At 38.6% G+C, this 19,563-nt stretch overlaps 1 protein-coding gene across 1 annotated transcript; it reads right to left on the bottom strand.

Annotated features, from left to right (window-relative positions):
* Nucleotides 1-1,998: 1,998 nt before the first annotated feature.
* On the bottom strand, nucleotides 1,999-18,170 carry LOC127583906 (aromatase). The gene is given in 11 exon segments (XM_052040299.1): nucleotides 1,999-2,155; nucleotides 9,347-9,509; nucleotides 12,197-12,311; nucleotides 13,907-13,962; nucleotides 13,964-14,007; nucleotides 14,010-14,021; nucleotides 14,658-14,757; nucleotides 14,760-14,833; nucleotides 17,244-17,398; nucleotides 17,741-17,891; nucleotides 17,980-18,170. Coding segments are annotated over 11 exon segments (1,173 nt in total). The 5' UTR covers nucleotides 18,155-18,170; the 3' UTR covers nucleotides 1,999-2,027.
* Nucleotides 18,171-19,563: the final 1,393 nt, after the last annotated feature.

Here is a 19,563-nt window from a genome sequence, read left to right as displayed (position 1 = left end):
ATATGCTTTTAGACCCCTTAAGGTCATAAAAGGTATTTTCTTTCCTTCCAGTAGACCAAAAATTGCAAAAAAATACATTGAGGCCAGGCCCATGAGACACAATGGTGACAATTGACAACATGACTCCCTCTCCTGCCCAGCAAAATTCCATTCAAGGTGATTGATCTGGACTATAAAATCTAAAGTTCCTGCAGTTCATGTTTAGCCCTTTGATATACAGCTAGCTAGACTCTTACTGCAGCTCAGGTTGATGTCAACCCAGCAGCCAATGTGGTGTACATTACTACCTAAAGGGCATAATATCACTTCAGTTCTGAATAAGTCTGAACTTTCAGATATGAGGATTTCAAAATGTAGATTTGGATGTTGTTTTCATTTCAACTTTATTTATACATTTATTTATATTAACTGAGGCCACTGCAGTCATGGTATAGGCACACAATTTCAGTCAGTCAAACGTTAAAATTATGCTGATAGTTATACGTTCAATGTGTTTTCTAATTTCTTCCTTGTCTCAGACTATTTCACATTACTTCAGTCCTATTGGAGTGAAGATGTTTACAATGGGATTCCTTTCTGGCGGCTACAATGGAGAATGAAAGGAACCTTCTAGTTTTGGTTTCAATTGCAGTTTGCAAGGATAATACTGTTTTGCAGATTTTGTTCTAAAATAAGAGGGAGAGGTCGCAGGCTGGCCCTCCAAACACATTATTTTGTTATAGCTGTGTCTAAGTGAGGGTCTGGCATTCTGCTGCTGAATAACAGGTGCTGTCAAAGCTCTCAACACAGAACAGTATTCCTCTCTGGTCCGAGATGTAAATAAAGAGGCAAAAACAAACATGTGTAAGATAGTAGATTACAACATTTCTATGCAGTATGAAAAATATTTTGCCCCTCATAATTAATTAATTAATTAGCAATTTCATTTTCTCAACCTTTGAAGTTTAAAAATTTAAAATCTACCCTCATAGCAAGCCTGAAGGCTACGATCGTCAACTGCAGTGGAGCAATAGCACAAAGGCAGATTTTCTTTATTTTCCATGGTGCAGACTTGTAAATATGTCCTGTACTTAAGTATGGTCTCACAACACAGAGTGGAATTTGTCCTCTCCCCTAATTTTCTTTCCTTTACTAAGGTTACTTTGTTCTGTTTACCAAAGATTATTTTTTTCTCTTTTTTTTCATATCTCCTAACTAAGTTTGAGAGTATTTGTTTTTAATTAACTACCTTCTTATTCACATTAATTATCTTAATATTTAGTGTACACTTATCTGAGAGAGATTGTTGGTATGGTCTTTCTGCAGATAACAAAAATGTTGATTCAGCTAAGACTCTTGCCTTTGTTACCAATATGCCTCCCAAGTAAACATAAATGTGCCCCATAATGTTCCAAAAGCATTAACACACATTAATAAACACATAAAACATTTAAATACATAATAGGAAAGGATATTAGCTAACAAACTTTGTCTACTGAAATTTGCAAGCTGTGATCAGTTTTGAAATTATAAGGTGCAATTGTGTATTAGAACAGTACAAAATAGGGAGCCACTTGACACAAGTGGTTTGGACTTGATCACCATATTTATACACTCAATGACTGGTTCCTCAATGTGTACATGAATATAGATACAATTATTTGGGGTTGATCTTGCGAACACATGGATCCACAGATAGCAAATCAGTGGATAATGAGAACTGAGTATATTGGAAAAGGATGAACAGAAAAATTCAAAACACAATTTTTTTTTGTTGAAATATAACCTTTCAATATTCAAGTTTCATGTTCAAGGACACTGGCTAAGTTTCTAGTCATGATTTTGAGTCAACTTTATGAAAAGATGGCAGGAGTTTCACTTGAATGATTTCTTTAAGTTCATTCTATATCAATCAGGGTAAATACTTGCATTGAACCTCTTAGTCCTCTGCTTGTTTCCTCAGAGTAAAGATCATTTGGAGAGTGTGCGACTCATTAGGATGGAAGGACAAATCATTATCATGTTTGATATTTTGTAGGGTTTTTCCATTAAGTGAATGCACTGTATATTGCTTTAACATTGTCACCAAGATACCTTTCATCATCACCATGGCGATATATTTTCCCACACAGGACCGAGGGCCACAGCCAAATGGCTGAAAATAGCGATGAGGTACCTAAAAATGCAGAATTGTTAAAACTGAATTATACATGTGCACAAATAGATGGAGACAGCACATTATTGTTAAGTAAACAAGTACTACCATGTGTACAATTTATTCATACAGAGATTAAACCAGGTTAATGCCACTGTTTAGAATAGAGATGTTTCATAGCTGTATAAAAGGTCCAAAGAAATACTTGGATTTCTAGGTTTGCTCTGATTTGCTTTCTGATGATACACCTGATGGTGGATCAAATGTCAAAGTTCATAGAGTAATACATTACAGAAACAGGCCTTTCAGCCCAACTGGTCCATGCCAACCAAGATGCCCATGGAAGCTAGTCATATTTGCCTGCATTTGGCCCATATCCCTCTAAACCTTTCCCCTCTATGTACCTGTCCAAATGTCTTTTAAATGTTGTTATTATACCTACTTCAACCACATTCTCTGGCAGTATGTTCCATATACCCACCACCCTCTGTGTGAAGAAGTTGCCTTCAGATCCCTTTTAAATCTTTCTGCTCTCACCTGAAAACCCACACTCTCTAGTTTTTGATTCCCTTTCCCTGAGAAAAAGACTGTGTGCATTCACCTTATCTATGCCCTTCATAATTTTATACACCACTATAAGGTCACCTCTCAGTCTCCTGCGCTCCAAAGAATGAAGTCCTAGCCCGCCCAACCTCTCCCTATAATTCTGGCCCATGAGTGCTGGCAACATTTGCAAACATTTGCAGTCATGCGCAAATTTCTGTTGTATCTTGTTTGGAAAATTAACTCCCTCCTCTTGCCAAGTTATGGGCAAACTAAGGGGTAAAACCTGAAGTTATTCCTGAATTGACACTCTTGCTGAGTTTAGTTAGCGTAAGAGTGCTTTACTGCTGCCTTCGGTACTCTCAGCTTTATGCTCCCGGTCAAGTGACCAGTAATCCTTGTTGAAAAAGCCATGAGTTTTGATGCCAGGGATAGGATTGGGCTTCTCTGCAATGTTTTTCATTGTCAGTCCTTACGTTTTCCATGACAGAACTGTAAAACAATGTCTCCTGCCTTCTCAAGGCCAAACTTTTGTCTGATCAAAAGAGGGTTTCCCAGTCTCATTCCCAGCATCCTATTATGTCAACTGGCTGCATTACAAACCTTTAATAACCTAACCACAATTAATTGCACAAATAATGTGATTAATTATTCAACACTGTAGCTGCTTTCAGCACTAATTGTTGGAGATAATTGTGTTAGGATTCAATATAGTTTGTGAGCACTCCATCTGAATGAAAACCTGCAAAAACTTTGGGCTAACAAGAAGAAAATTGGGAAAACCTAGAAACCTATTTTTAAAATAAAAGTATAGAAAAAAGTCAAATATTAGACCACTAAAATTTTGTTTCAGCTTGTTAGTACTAGTGCACCTGCATACAGATGCATTCTGACCACAATGATGCATTTCAGCACACTGACACTTAGCCACGTCCGCCACCTCAGCACCCAATCCCCCCTCCAAACCTCCTTCATTCCACCGGCTACACTCATCTCTGGAGCATCTTGACGTAAAGACACTTACATTAGACTATTGTTTCTTAACTACAGCTCCACCTTCAATACTATAATTCCAAGCAAACTCATCTCCAAACTCTGAGACATGGGACTCAACACCTCCCTTTGCAACTGAATCCTTGACTTCCGGACCAATGGACCACAATCAGTAAGTATAGACAGCAACACTTCTGCCATGATTAATTTCAACAATGGTGCCCCACAAGGCTGCGTCCTCAGCCCTCTAGTCTATCCCCTATACACCCATGACTGTGTGGCCAGATTCTGCTCTAACTCCATCTACAAGTTTGCGGATGATACTACTGTAGTGGGCCGTATCTCAAATAACAGCGAGTCAGAGTACAGGAAGGAGATAGAGAGCCTAGTGACATGGTGTTGTGACAACAACCTTTCTCTCAATGTCAGCAAAACAAAAGAGCCGGTCATTGACTTCAGGAAGGGGGGATGGTGGACGTACTCCTGTTTACATCAACAGTGCTGAGGTCGAGAGGGTTGAGAGCTTCACGTTCCTAGGAGTGAACATCACCAATAGCCTGTCCTGGTCCAACCATCTAGACGCCACGACCAAGAAAGCTCACCAGTGCCTCTACTTCCTCAGGAGGCTAAAGAAATTTGGCATGTCCCCTTTGACCCTCACCAATTTTTTACCATAGAAAGCATCCTATCCAGATTCATCACGGCTTGGTATGGCAACTGCTCTGCCCAGGACTGCAAGAAACTGCAGAGAGTTGTGGACACAGCTCAGCGCATCACGGACACCAGCCTCCCCTCCTTGGACTCTGTCTTTACCTCTCGTTGTCTTGGTGAAGCAGCCAGCATAATCAAACACACCATCCACCCGGGACGTTCTCTCTTTTCTCCTCTTCCATCAGATAGAAGATGCAGGAGCCTGAGGGCATGTTCCACCAGACTTAAGGACAGCTTCTACCCCACTGTGATAAGACTATTGAATGGTTCCCTTATACAATGAGATGGACTATAACCTCACGATCTACCTTGTGGTAACCTTGCACCTTATTGCACTACACTTTCTTTGTAGCTGTGACACTTTACTCTGTGCTGTTATTGTTTTTACCTGTACTACCTCAATGCACTCTGTACTAACTCAATGTAACTGCACTGTGTAATGAATTGACCTGTATGATCAGTTTGCAAGACAAGTTTTTCACTGTACCTCGGTACAAGTGACAATAATAAACCAATACCAATACCAAGGGAGGCAAATAGCACCCAGAGGATGAAGCTGCCTCAAATCTACAACCAATCAGAGAGGTCTTCATGACCCACTTTAATTGAGGAATTGCTACTATTCGCGGTCACATAGCTTGCTGGCCCTTACTGTCATAACTAACAGTGTCTAATTGGCTGGGGTATAGCAAGTTCATTAGAACCATGAAACCAAACTATTATCAGGGAAATGTTGGCCATAAAAATTTCCCTAAATGTAAGAGGAATCACAAGTTTAATGATGGAGTTGTAGAAACTTCATAATTATTGCTTCTATGTTATTGTGTCTTTTTGTTAGAACATTGTAAAGAAGCTGATGACTCTAGTTCCATGATTTTCTCTATGTAGGAGGTAACATTATCATTGAATGTCTCCAAAGAGCAAGATTGCACCTGCAGTGTCTTGTGACTCCAATAATATGTTTGAATATTGAATTATTCAAACATAATATTACAGTTACAAGAATTATTATTATTATTATACAATCCTTGTTTGAATATCCAATATTTCTTTCTAATTTAGATGAATCTTCTGCTTTACAATGGCTATTTAATCAAGTTCTAACAATAGCATTGCTCTGACCCAGTGTGGATTAACCTTTGGGAATTTCTTGGATGAAGGTATTCTAATCCTCGATGCCAAGACCCTGTTCCGTGGCAGGGACTATCACATGGGGGAGCTGAGGGGAATAAGTTTTGCCCACAAGAGTGTTGTAAAAACTACATCTCTGCCTTGGCCAGCTGTCAAAACTACCAATGTTTTTGAATGTGGCCGACATTCAGAAATATTTAAAAATTAATCAAATTATAAATTATTTTGAAAATCGAAAACAGCTGCAGATGTTGTAAATATGAAATAAAACGGAAAATGCTGGAAATATGCAGCAGGTCAAGTAGTATCTGTGGAAAGAGAAACAGACCTAATGTTTCAGGTTGAAGACTCTTTGTCAGAATGATTGTTTCCAACAATTTTTCCTTTTATTAGATTACAATTTTTGAACGATTTAACAAAAGTATTACACAAAAGCAATTTAAAATATTTAACTAAGCTCAACCAGTTCAAACGTAAATTAACTCAGACTTACAAGAGTCCCAGGTAGCCCTTCTTCTGCACTGAAGTGAGTAGAGGTGCTCTACCTATTCATGGTGCAGCTTGTTTACCAAGCACACCCTACTCTCAAGATGGTGGAGCATCAGAACTAGACACTTCTTACACTTCCATCCAACAACAGAGAGAAGCCCTTGGCTAATAATGGAAAAGGTACCCTGGAAACTGGAAACTTCCTCTCTGTTGCCTGCATGCAATTTTGAACTTGGATTTTTAACCCCTTGCAGTTCTCCTCTAGGATATCAACTACCAGCCAAAATATAAGGCCAGACAATGTATGCCTGTAGACAGCTAATGCCGCCTTTCTCCAATATCTACGCAGTCCCACTTATGTTTAGATATTACATCCAGATCCCTGATCTATCCAGGGAGGTCACTCTGATCTCAGTACCTTTCCAACATTGATCTTCTTGCTCAGATCTTCATCTGAATAAGGACTTGTGGGCACAACCACACATTGACAATGGACAGAAAATATTGACACATCAACGCTTCCCTTAATATCACCATGTGTATTGAAAATTGCCTTTGTACTGATTCTACAGAGACAGAATGATGAAGCATACATTGAAAATGATGCAAAATACACTGTAGGTCAGGCAGCATCTGTGTACAGGTAGAGTCAATGATTCAGATCCATCAGAAAGGTCTTTCACACAAAAAGTTAATTCTGTTCCTCCCTCTGCAGATGCTGCCTGACTTGCTCAGTTTTTCTTCCAGCATTTTCAGTGTTTACTTCAGATTTTTAGCATCTGCTTTTGTTGGGAATAGTGAATTGGATTGTTAAGTTTAGCATCCAAATGGAGGTACTCACATTTTGGGCAAAATTTTCAAGGCTGAACTCATTTGGCTTGAGAAAGAATTCATCTTTGTGCATGCGGCCCAGGTTAAGGATAATGTTGGTACCCTTCTTCACTAGGAAGCCATCAATCACATCATCTTTCAGTGCCTTGCGCATGGTAAAGTCCACCACTGGCTGGTACCTCATGCTCTCATTGATAAAACTTTCCAATGTCTTCAGCTGCTGTAGGTCACTGTTCTGTACTTCCCTTTCCCCTGGAAGTGAAGAGGGAAGTGGGTAATCTAATTTAGCATCTGATGTGTAGCTTTTGTAATAATCTATCGGAAAGCAGTGATCTTAGGTCTCACTGATTCCACACTAGTGGATGTTAGTAAGTGTCAGATGTTAGATGGAGGATTCACTAACCATAACTTGTTAATATACTTGAGAGATTACTGACAAGTAACCCTGTACCCACCCTTGCTCTATAATGGGAATATGAGCAGGAGGTCCCTGAGTAATCAGGGTGCAGAGAACAGCAAAGGCCCAAACAGAGAGCTCATGGGATCCAAAGGAATGTGAAAATATAGTTGGGGATTGGGATGGGGGTTGGCAGAGGGGGAACTTTCTTCAGATTTTTGACCTGTTGAGTATTTCCAGCATTTTTCTTTTTCAGATTTCCAGAATCTAGAGTTTGTGGTTTTTTGAGTATATTTTAGAAATTGAAAGTTAAGATGACATAATTTTACGATATTACTTGGAAAATCAACAACAACATGTGCTCAAGACATCTTATGCTAGTCAACAAACTCAGGAAAATTCCTGGCTCAGTGAGTGGCGTCACATCTCTGCGTCAAGGAGTCTGGGTTCAACACTCACTCCAGAGACTTGAGTCTCAAAAAACCAAGTCCTGGCTGACGTCCTACTGCAGTACTGAGGGAGGACTGCACCGCTGCAGTGCTGTCTTAAGGACACATTAGATTGATTTTAAAAAATTCTATGGTACTACTTTGAAGAACCGACAAGTTATTCCTGGTGTCCTGGCCGATATTTATTGCTCAATTAAAATTACAACAAAGCAATTTATTTGTTCATTGACATATTATTTTTTGGAGGAACTTGCTGGTGTAAAACAGGCTGCTCTGTTTCCTACAGTACACAGTACCTTAGTGCTAGACTTCATTGGCTATAAAGCAGTTTGGGATGTTTTGAAAGGTACATACAGGGACATCAAATGAATTAAATTCTTTCTTTCTTTTTATTGGACAGCAGAGCAGCTGTCAGCTCTAGCAACCCAGGTTCGATCCTGACCTTTGGTGTTATCTGCGCTGGTTGGTTAATTGTAACTGGAAATATCTCCTTTGTGTAGGTTAATGGCAAAAAAGTTGAAAGGAGACTTGATGGGCATTTGTCAGAGAGAATAAGTTGCAGAAGTGCAGAGAAATGGGACTAATGAGACTGCTCCCCAGGGAGCTGGTATGGACCCTAATTTATCTCTGTGTCATTATAAACATTAGATAAAGCAAAAGCACGCTGCTGGAGGAACTCAGTGGGTCAAGCAGCATCTGTGCAGGCAAAGGCATACTCCCTGTTTTAGGTCTAGACCCAGCATCAGGTTAGGACAGGCCAAAGAAAGATATTTTGAACCCAAGGCAGGGGATTGGGAAGAGAAGACCAAAGAACCCCATCCAGAAATTCATCCCTGGTCAGTGGCAGTGTGTGCTATATTCTTGCAATAGAACATTGCATACAGCCTCATATTCAATTACACTGGAACTGAACGTTATAATCAGAGGACAATGTATTGTGCCCACTAATTAGCATGCTTAGCACAATGAATGGTGAATTTCTAGCAACAGATGAGTTTCTAAGTAGGGCCGCCCTTGAGTTATTAGGGATTAAGGTACAATACAGACCAGACTTGTCGGTGGTCTCAGACCAGAAAATCACCAAGTGTGTTCATTTTTACGTGAGCAGATTTAAAACAGAAGAGGTGGCTTTCCTATACTGACAGTGGTTGGAAGCGGATGTGGGTCTGAATCTTTGGAGGCGGGGGGGAAATGGGGGAAGATGAGTGACACATGAACCCATTGGCTTAGGGTGCACGGATGTCACTTGTTACTTTGATCAGTCCCATCAGAGGAGATCCAAGGGTTCAGAATCAGAATCAGGTTTATTATCACTGACATATGGCGTGAAATTTGTTGTTTTGGGGTAGCAGTAGAGTGCAATGACATACAGACATAAACATTTCTACACTTTTATGGGGAAATGGAATTCTCCAGGAGCCTGATTTCAGTGTTGCTGTTATGTGGAGGTGATAAGAGGATGGAAATGGACGATAATTGCTTAAATTCAAAGTTTATTTTAATTTTGCCTCAAATAGGTTTGGATTTGCTTGTTGCTGAGTTCACTTGATTGTTTTAACCCAATTCACAAAACGAAATTCAGAGACTAGATCAAAGCAAAATGATAGCTCAAGGATAAGAGTCAGCCTGTGGTCAGTCAGTTGTTTATCCCCTGTCTCACTTTCATACCTGTAACTGTCTGAATCTCTTCCATTATTTTCTTCTCCACTTCAGGATGCTGTGCAATAAGCATCAACATAAAGTAGATGCTGACTGACATTGTGTCTGGCCCCGCTATCAGAATTTCCAGCATGCTCTGTCTGACATTGTCTGGAGTCAATTCTCCATGTGTCTACATAAACAGCAGAAAGGCAATTTTATTTTAGTGTTTGCAGACCTAACATGAACATTGTATTACCAAATAAGATAAAATATGATGAAATTGAAGTGAGAGATTTTCATTGTTTACAAAAATGCAAACCCAGAAGGACTTTCGCTTTCAAAGGATTGGCCATCTCACAAACAAATACCTTAAAGTGAGTTTATCACTCATTAAAGCTGAATCAAAGAAGAACATAATTAATAACAGAAAACAAAATAAAATGGAAGATGCTGGAATCTGAAATAAAAACAGATATGCTGGAAGAACTCAGCCAATCAAGCAGCATCTGTGGAAAGAGAAACCAGTTAATGTTTTGGGTCGAAGACCCTTCTATTTGAATGTTAGAATTTTTACTGTTTTATGGACCTGGAATGGTGTTTACTTCTTCTATATTCAGGTTGCCACCCTAGTCAATGCAGCCAATACATTCACAGCATCTCAAACCAGAGCCACCACTTAAGGTTAATGAGCTCTCCTTGACATGTGCTGAACTGAACTGTGAATTAGTATTCAAATGGAACCTTGTGCCTAATCAGTCTCGAACGTAGGAATAAGCACAATTCAGTTTTCTGTTCCTTATTTCATCATTACTTCAGACACTGCTTTCCCATAACAAGAGGCCCTTGCCTTCAAACCTTCAGTGAACAATATTGCCACAAGGACAGTGAATGACATTCATCTTCAGATGTTTCCTGTCCCAGGCATTCTTGCTAGATATATGTGAACTTTCTTGCACTGTGTTCACCCATTTTCTCTAGATGGAATAGTGGTCATTAGATGTACAGTACAGTGACATTTGGACAACCATGCAGATCATCTTGCACAAATAAGATGAAAGTGATAACGTTGAACAATAAATTTAAAGGTATTTAATTAAAGTTAATGGCCCACAAGAATAAATAGGGCCTTTGTGTGGAAATGATTCAAGTAAGATTCCAGGTTCAATTTATGCTCTGAATTGAATTAGCTGATATCAGCTGTGAAGGTACATTTGGTTCTGGTATCCCTGAGCTTGGGGAGGATCAGCTCGGACTCAAAGTGTTTATTATTTACTATCCAGATATCTTCTCCTGGGAAATAAGCTGAATTGAGGGACATAGATGGAAAAACACACAGGAGACAAAACAACACAAAGGTTTCATTTATTTCAAATTGAATAGCACTGAAAGGTGATGGTAAAAGAAAAGGAAAGCTTAAGCAGAAAGGAGTAATTCATTAAAAATAAAGAAATAAGATTAAAGTAGGGAGCAATAATACTGAAGATAGAAAATAAAGAATACTTAGAACCATAAAACAGTACAGCACAATACAGGCCCTTCGGCGCACCATGTTCTGCTGACCTTTAAACCACACCTAAGACTATCTAACCCCTTCCTCCCACATATCCCCCTATTTTAAATTCCTCCATATGCTTATCTAGTAATCTCTTGAACTTGACCAATGTACCAGCCTCCACCACCGGCCCAGACAGCGCATTCCATGCACCAACCACTCTCTGGTAAAAAACCTCCCTCTGATATCTCCCTTGAACTTCCCACCCATTACTTTAAAGCCATGCCCTCTTGTGTTGAGCATTGGTGCCCTGAAAAAGAGGTGCTTGCTGTCTACTCTATCTATTCCTCTTAATATTTTGTACACCTCTATTATGACTCCCCTCATCCTCCTTCTCTCCAAAGAGTAAAGCCCTAGCTCCCTTAGTCTCTTCTCATAATGCATACTCTCCAAACCAGGCGGCATCCTGGTAAATCTCCTCTGCACCCTTTCCAATGCTTCCACATCCTTCCTATAATGAGGCAACCAGAAATGAACACTCCAAGTGTGGTCTAACCAGAGTTTTATAGAGCTGCATCATTACCTCGTGGCTCTTAAACTTGATCCCACGACTTATGAAAGCTAACATCTCATAAACTTTCTTAACTATCCTATCCACCTGTGAGGAAACTTCCAGTGATCTGTGGATATGAACTCCCAGATCCCTCTGCTGTAGCTAATGCTGTAGAATGGTATTGAGACTAGAGTATTAAAATACTCCACATTAAAAAATTAGAAATTAAAAAAAAATTAAATATTAAAAATAAAAGACTAGGGCTAAAGTGTATCAACAAAATGGGTAACATTGTTAAAAGTAATTGATTGGGAATAAAGAATATTAAAATCTATAAGAGTAATAATGTTAAAGATAAAGGATTGGGAATAAAAAGTACTGAAACAGAAATATAAAAAGGTTAGGAGTTAGAAAAGGAAAAATTAAATAAGAAACAAAAGGATAAAGAATGGAAAAACTGAATGTGAAAAGGAAGGAAATAAATAAGCAAAACTAACTGAAAGAACGGCAATATCAATAAAATGGAACAGAGTGACCAGAAATAATTGAAAATAAACAAAAAAAGTGAAATGACTGAAAAAGCCCTTAAAACATGTGAACTCGGCAAAAACAAAACTTAACAGGAAACAAGAAAGTGAAGAAGAAAATAAATTGTACATAGAGTGGGCAGCAGTGGAAGCCAGTAATTAAATTTCAGTTCAAAAATATTAAGAAACTGACATTCAACAATACTCATGTGATGTCATACAATCCTGATGGGGCAAATGTCTATAATATTTTATAAATAACTGGCAATTCAATACTTTTGAATTATAATTCAGAAGTGTCTTACCTGTGCAAAAATCAAGTCGGTTGCAAAGTCAGTGATGTCTTGCAGTTTCTCAGCATCTCTCAGCTCTTGCTGCTTCTTCAGTAACAGCTCTTCCACTGTATCCTGCAAATCTTGACTGAAATTCGAGAACATAGAGTGTTATGACTGTGAGCTTGATAACATAAGAAATAGGAGCAGGAGTTGGTCATATGGTTTGACATTCAAAAAGACTGTTGCCTTGAAAATGGATCCATTTACACCGGTTTTTATGTGTAAGGTGTGCATAAAATGAGTTGCAGTTATTTTAATATGATTGTGTCCATTTGCAAAGGGAGTCTCATCCATTGACCAATGGAACCGGACACATCACGTTAGCACTGGTGTCATTTCTGTGGCGTCATTCTCGTGTGATGATATCATCATTTGCTCAGTATCGAACAAGGAGCAAACTCTGCACCCAGTCACCAACCATGTGTGAATGGAAGTGTCCACATTTGGACATTTATGCTTTGCTCCCTTATTGCGTCTGCCTGACTGATCACTGATCCGCTTGTGTGTCAGGTCTGCCCTGTGCTATTTATGTCCACAGCAGCTTTATACTGCCATGATCATTGCTCAGTTATGTAGCTGAAATACATTTCCAATGCTTGGGGTGAGACAATGGGCAGGGATGGATGTGTCAGCATGATCTTGAGGTACTTTTAAGTAAGGGGTCTATGGTCAGTTATGATGAAGACCCATGTTCCACATCCCCAACCCTCCCATGACTTGCCCTCGCTCTACTGCAGTTTTCTGTACTGTGGTACAGTTGCCATGGTGAGTGTACTTTAAGGCACTGACACACTTCCCAATGGTCAATGCAGGAAGAACGCAGCAGGTGAAGGCTCTGCATGATGCTACCTTTAGGAATTGTGCAGGCAGTGTTTTAATGCAGAAAATTGGGGAAAAGCATTTTTTTTCAAAAATAAAAAGGTATATTTAATCAAACCTTTGCCTTTTTTTTAATGGGTCCATCAACTGGGCATTAGTGTTAATTGAAAACTCATTTAGCCAACAAAATCTGGTGAAATCCAATCAAGGCTCAAGGCTGATTTGATCTTGGGCTTCACCTTCTGTTCCATAACCCCGATTCCCTTGTAGTCCAAATTCTATCTACCTCAGAGCTGATCATATGTAATAACTCCCACCTCCACAGCTCTCTGGATTAAGAATTATAAAATTCACAAGCTTATGAGAGAAGAAATTCCTCCTCTATCTTATATAGTGGCTATTTATCCTGAGACTTTGCCCTACTTTTACAGGTTTTTCCACCTCTCATTCTACTCAATCACATATTAAGTATTTATTAAATATTTCATTATATGACAACCACTTCCTGACAGGAATCAATCTGGTGATCATTTGCTGCACTGCCTTCCCAAAAACAGACTTGTGTTTACTTGGATTTAAAATTTAGGTTAGGTGGCATAACTAAAGCCAGATGGGTAAACACTAGAAAAACAGGGATCATCATCAACATTGCATAATCACAAATAAAGGAAAGGAAGAAGGATTGTTTGCTTCATTTCACTTTATTTGTCCATGAAAAACATTGTATATTCCTGCTATCATTTTATCTAAATTAACCTTGAATGAGTCCTAGGTATTCACTTTCTCTATTCTACTCCAAGATAACCTCAATTCTAATGGGCTCAAGCTGGAGTTTTCATTGATAAAGAAAATAATACTCACGCAGCCTCTTCGTACTTCTTGTACATCCATTTGAACTTGAAGAAGATATCAGGTTTTCAGCAGGAGTGTCTGCCATGTGTCAAAGTACTTTTGAATTTGGCCACAATTTCTCCTTCTACAAAATAAAACAACTTATCAACAGCTCCATGCTTCCTTCATTTAAAAACAAAGAAGTAATCTAGGGCTGAATGAATGCTGCTTGGTTGGTTTAGGAATCCATACCATCCCCCCCTCCCCTACGCTCTCTCCCGTTCCCACCCATACCATACAAGGGGTTAGATGTTACAGATCACTTTCCAGCAGGGAACAAAATGCTTAATTCAAATCTATATCTGCTCACCAATATTCTGCACAGTTTCACATTTCAATTTTATCCTTGATTAAGATGCCAGAAGACCAGCAGTGTGAAATCAACCCCTGCAATTTTTGTAATGAACTGGACCCACATGTAATTTCATGAATATGGATAATTGGTTTATGAATGGATGAATTAAAATGCTACAGAGGGATTTGGTTTGAACATTCATTATGCTTTTGACTAATGTGTCATTTTAATCCTCACTGCCAGAATAACTGCTATTAGGATAGAATTCATATTGTGATTAGATGCATCAAATGAATTCCAATTAGCTCAGACATCATTGTATAGAAGAGGCTGATTTGCACTGCACTCAAGTTATAAAAGGACTATTATTATAACTGTCCAAATTTCAGATGATTGCATTAAACTAGGCCGAAAATTAGGGATTACCATGCAGAGGTACTCGGAGGAATAGTCGGTTGGAGACGTCTAATGTTATGGTCCTCAGGAAGAGCAGTATATCCACACAGGCAGTGGTGTTGTTCTTCCTAACAGTTTCTCCAAGTGATTACGAGTAGATTCCACACTCAAGGCGAGGGTCCTCTGGAGACCAGGGCCAGTCAGGGCTGAAATGGATACACACACCACTGACAACAAATCTTAAATTGTACATACTGACTATATTAGAAAACATATTCACTTGAAATTCAGGTGTGCAGTGAAATTATTCTGTTAGAAAGAGCTAACAATCATGCAGCCTAACACAGAACACCTTAGAATCCCTTGCAGGGAGGAGGTGAAGGCATCAAGCAGTATTGCATATTCCTTCAGGTGTGTTTGAAAATTATAATACAAAGGAGTTTGAGAAAATTTCACCATCTAGGAGATTACAGAATAAACTCCAATAATGGACTGGGGGTGTGAAAGATGAGTAGTAATTCACAACTGGAGGAGCAGACAACAGATTTTGGTCTAGTTGATAATATTGTAATGGATTAGCAGTAGTTGTTCTATTATAAATTAGCAAGTGCAATAGGTGAGTTACCATCCTGTAACGAACCATGCTCTGGCTCCTAGCCCTCACTGGGAAAGCAAATGGCTTGACTTGTGATCATTTGGTGCCTGACATGCAAGGGAAGCCAAGATTATTCCTCTGGACTTTCAAGCCGAACTATGAAGAATTTAACAGCAGCAGAGATTATCTTTGACAAACACCTATTCTCCCCTCTCAGGGATGCACCTCACATGTAAACCGACAGAACAAGAGCCAAGGCTGCAGAAACCTTGCTCACTTCCCAACAGCCCCACATGATTGAGACAGTCCCTGGCTTCAATGTATTAGTTCGATTTCTTTCCTGTGGAGCAGTCAGACCAAGCTATGTAGCAGTTAGCATAACGCTATTACAGCGCCAGCAACCCGAGTTCAATTCCCGTCGCTGTCTGCAAGGAGGTTGTACATTCTCCCCATGACTGCGTGGGTTTCCTCTGGGTGCTCTGGTTTCCTCCCACATTCCAAAGACGTACGGGTTAGGAAGTTGTGGGCATGCTATGTTGGCGCCGGGAGCATGTTGTGGGCTGTCCCCAGAACACTCTACGCAAAAAGATGCATTTCACTGTGTGTTTCGATGTACATGTAACTAATCTTGGTGAGCCACTCAAGATTTGATGGAAAGTAATGCAGCCTCTGGTCATTACTTAAATTGCATACAAATGGACTGACAGCATGATTAATTGGAATATTATTTAAACTTTAATGAAATGTAAGCAAAACTGTGAAACAAAGTAATACTATTTTAGCAAAGAAAATAATACAGAATAAACTACAATATAATGATTATGGAAAAAGAAAGGAGGGAGTAACCAAAGATAGACAAGAGGTGTTAGCTCTGAGTTCTCCAGCAGATTCAGGCAATGCTGATCTCCACATGCTGGTCAGACTCTGCATGCACCCCACACTGAAGTATTATAAAAAGTAAAGCTGGTTAAAGCTAATAAAGTTGGTCATGTATTGAATAATAAATGTAACATTACTTCCAAACAACCAAAACAAAATTACAAGTGAAAAATAAAATGCGTTATTGTAATTCTGCTTGATTTTTCAACCCTAGCCTCATGCTTACACTTAAATTCTATGATTCTTCAATAATATAAATTTTCTGACTTTTATGAAACTTTAAAACTAACCTTAAATCCTTTCATTACTTGATTTCTTCTTCCTTGGATTCCTTATTTTAGTGATGGGAAAAGTTTTCAAGCAAAGGACTTCTATTGACTCAAAAATTTGCCTTAAAGACATTGCTCCTTCCAACTGAAACTTCTGGAATGTATGTAACCTCATGGATTAATAGTTTAAACATTTAAGGATTCATTTATGATAGTGGTGCATTGAATATTACTATCAATATAAAATACTGCTGAATATTTTGTTCAATATAATTAGAGATATCGTTCTCATACTATGGGAAGTTGAGATTTAACATCAATGATAAAAAACCAGAGAACACATTTTCTATGCTGTTGTCACAAGTTTAAGGATTAAAACAAAAAACATTGTACTATTTAGTTAATTCTTTTGTTATAATCACATATCTCAAGCATTACCAGCACTTTATGGTCCCCATTAATTGACTGAAGGACAGAGAGCCTTCTTGAATCTTATAGCTTTATTTTTGTTAACATCTACAGCAGGTTGATACAACTGAGGGGTATAAGAATTACCAAGCTTAATGAACCAGTTGGGTTTTTTAGTTCAAAGCTTCATGATCATTTGAGTGATGTTGGATACTTAATTGAAGAATTTATGTCTTTTTAAAACTGGCAATAGTGTGATTTGATCAAACATCCTCCTAATTGTTATTCTAGCCCTATGCAAAAACTTTACAACACTGCTGCACAATTGGGCATATATTAATCGGGTACAAGAGATTTCGGTATCAGTGCAGCCATTTAATACGATGCATGCTTGAACATCCATTCTTGAACTCTTTGAGACTGACTGAGGTAACACTTTACAATAAACATGCCAAAACTTCTTACCTTTGGCAAAATAAGGGCGCGTCTGCTTCCAAATGGAAGGATTATTATTGAAAATGATGCCGTTTTCATTCATGCCAATGCACTGAAGGGCATGCTTGTTTCCAAACCTGGAGATGTAGTGACCTTTCTTCATCACATGGTTCACAGCAGAGGATCTAAACAAGACATCAGAATTGAAAGAAATTTGCCCATCTACCTGAGAGATTCAGCTGTCTAATCCTGGCCAGCAGTACTGATCTGGGTCAATAATGAAAACAATGTAGTAAAACACCAGCTTATGTTTAACTGTAAAGGAGAAGATGGATCAGAGGACCTAGACAAGAAATCGAGCCTGGATGATGTCTTCATAGCATCCTGGCAATTTCCACAAACCAAGTGAATTCCTGTTTAATTTTAATAAAGAGAGAGAGACTTGCTGTCCCTTAGTGTCAGTGCAGTTATTGGCAGAGTACTGTTCAACAGACTATTGGTTTCCTGAGAACTTATAATGGATTTACCTGCTAATAATAAGTGTTTCCTCACCATGGATCCACACTCTCACTATCGCGCCATACTTTGCATTGTAATAATTGCTGGCACTGCCAATTCCCATCCACAAGAATCTACCATAAGAGATGAGAGGTCCAATGCCCAGACAGAAAGAAGGACCTGCTTAAAGACATTGCACAGTTAGGAACACTGGAGTGACTGCTCCTCTGGTTAACTCTCTCTGATAGAAACGTGTGCTTTCGTTTACCTGGCAAAGTTGTTTTCTTTTGAGAGAGCTTGGTAAAAATGAAAAGCAGTCCCAGGAAAAGTAGGAGAGGAACTGTGGCTCTCGATGCCACTTGGGGCACCACCCCAGTTGTTATATTCTGATAGGCTGGTTTCGACATTTGCAACAAATTCTCGCCCAGGGCAAACTGCCTCATTTCCACATAAGCTGAAGTTTGAAAGAAGGAAAGGAGATTGCAAAGCACATTAAGGCTGATTCTGTGAGTGAGTCTAGCACAAGATGAATTTATATGAGGCAGTATGGGAGGGGTTTAAACAGGAGGGACTGGAATCAAAGTCAAAATAAAAAGATAAAGTTACTTTCTCAAAAGGCAAAATTCTGTGTAACCTTGGTATAAATCAAATAAAATCCTGTGTGCAATGCTAATTTTAATCTGTAATTTTGTCCTTGAACACTCATTGGTCTCCTTGGACTCAGCCTAACCCATGAAATTGATCATAATTAAGTTATATTAAAATGCATCAGACAAGTCCATAAATATTATTAAGTGCATTTTATTGCATTCCTTTACTATCTGGTAAATTAGGAACTTCCTTTTGATCCCAGGCATTATTCTGTTTCCTGTTTATTTGTTGGTTGATAACTAATTTTCTATCCCCTGCTGTCACCACTTTGTATGTGTTTTTATTTAAGGCTACATTTCTCGCTGATTTTCCTCTTTTATTTCCTGTCTTTCAGCATAGCATAGCCCATAATAAAAAGGAAGTAGTATATCCCTGTTCTTATTCCAGGTAAGCATCTGAACATATTTATGGATGACATTTAGTATCAAAACCTGTGTTATTTTGTCTAAAATGGAGCAGAAAGTTGAGAAATACTTTGAATATTTCAATACTGCATTCAAACTAGTACAAGATATGCTCCTGGAGGGAGTCTTACACCTCATGTGGTTAGCTTTGTAGTTCTCTGACTTAAACACCAATTTTTATTGAACCACACCCAGTTTCACGTACACATGAACATGATAATTTAGCTGACATCCCTACTCTCAACCCACGCATAAAGATTCCCTTTAATTCTTTTCTGGCGAGATTACGTTGTGTTCATAATATATGACAGCCTCTTTTCAGAAGATTCTAACTCATTTGACTTTACAATCAAAGTCTCCTCCCCTAACTCAAGTAACTTAGTACAGAATCACAAAACAATTCACTACGTGGGACTTGTTGCTTGCAGAGAGTATAATTTAAAATAGTTTAGAAAGCATTTGCCAAAATAACAGAGCACCCTAAAACAAGAACAAAACACGTTTAAATTTTATTCCAAATATACTTCAGCGTGAAATTATATCTTTTGATACTGTGAGAATTATCTAAATGCAATAGCACCTTATCCTTCTTCAAAACTCTACTAAAGTAAAATAATTGTGATGTTTTTCTTTCAATAAATGTAACATTCTGTATTTTGTGGAAACAATTCTTACCTCACAGGTGACTCATATTTGTTGTGACTAAAGCATTTTGGATTATTTAGTTGAATAGCTTTTCTCAAATATTTTACAAATGATACCTTAATTGTCATCCATTCAATGATGTAGAATTTCTG

This window comes from Pristis pectinata, chromosome 28, assembly GCF_009764475.1.
Source record: "Pristis pectinata isolate sPriPec2 chromosome 28, sPriPec2.1.pri, whole genome shotgun sequence".
NCBI lineage: Eukaryota > Metazoa > Chordata > Chondrichthyes > Rhinopristiformes > Pristidae > Pristis > Pristis pectinata.
This window is presented reverse-complemented; position numbering and strand designations above follow the sequence as displayed.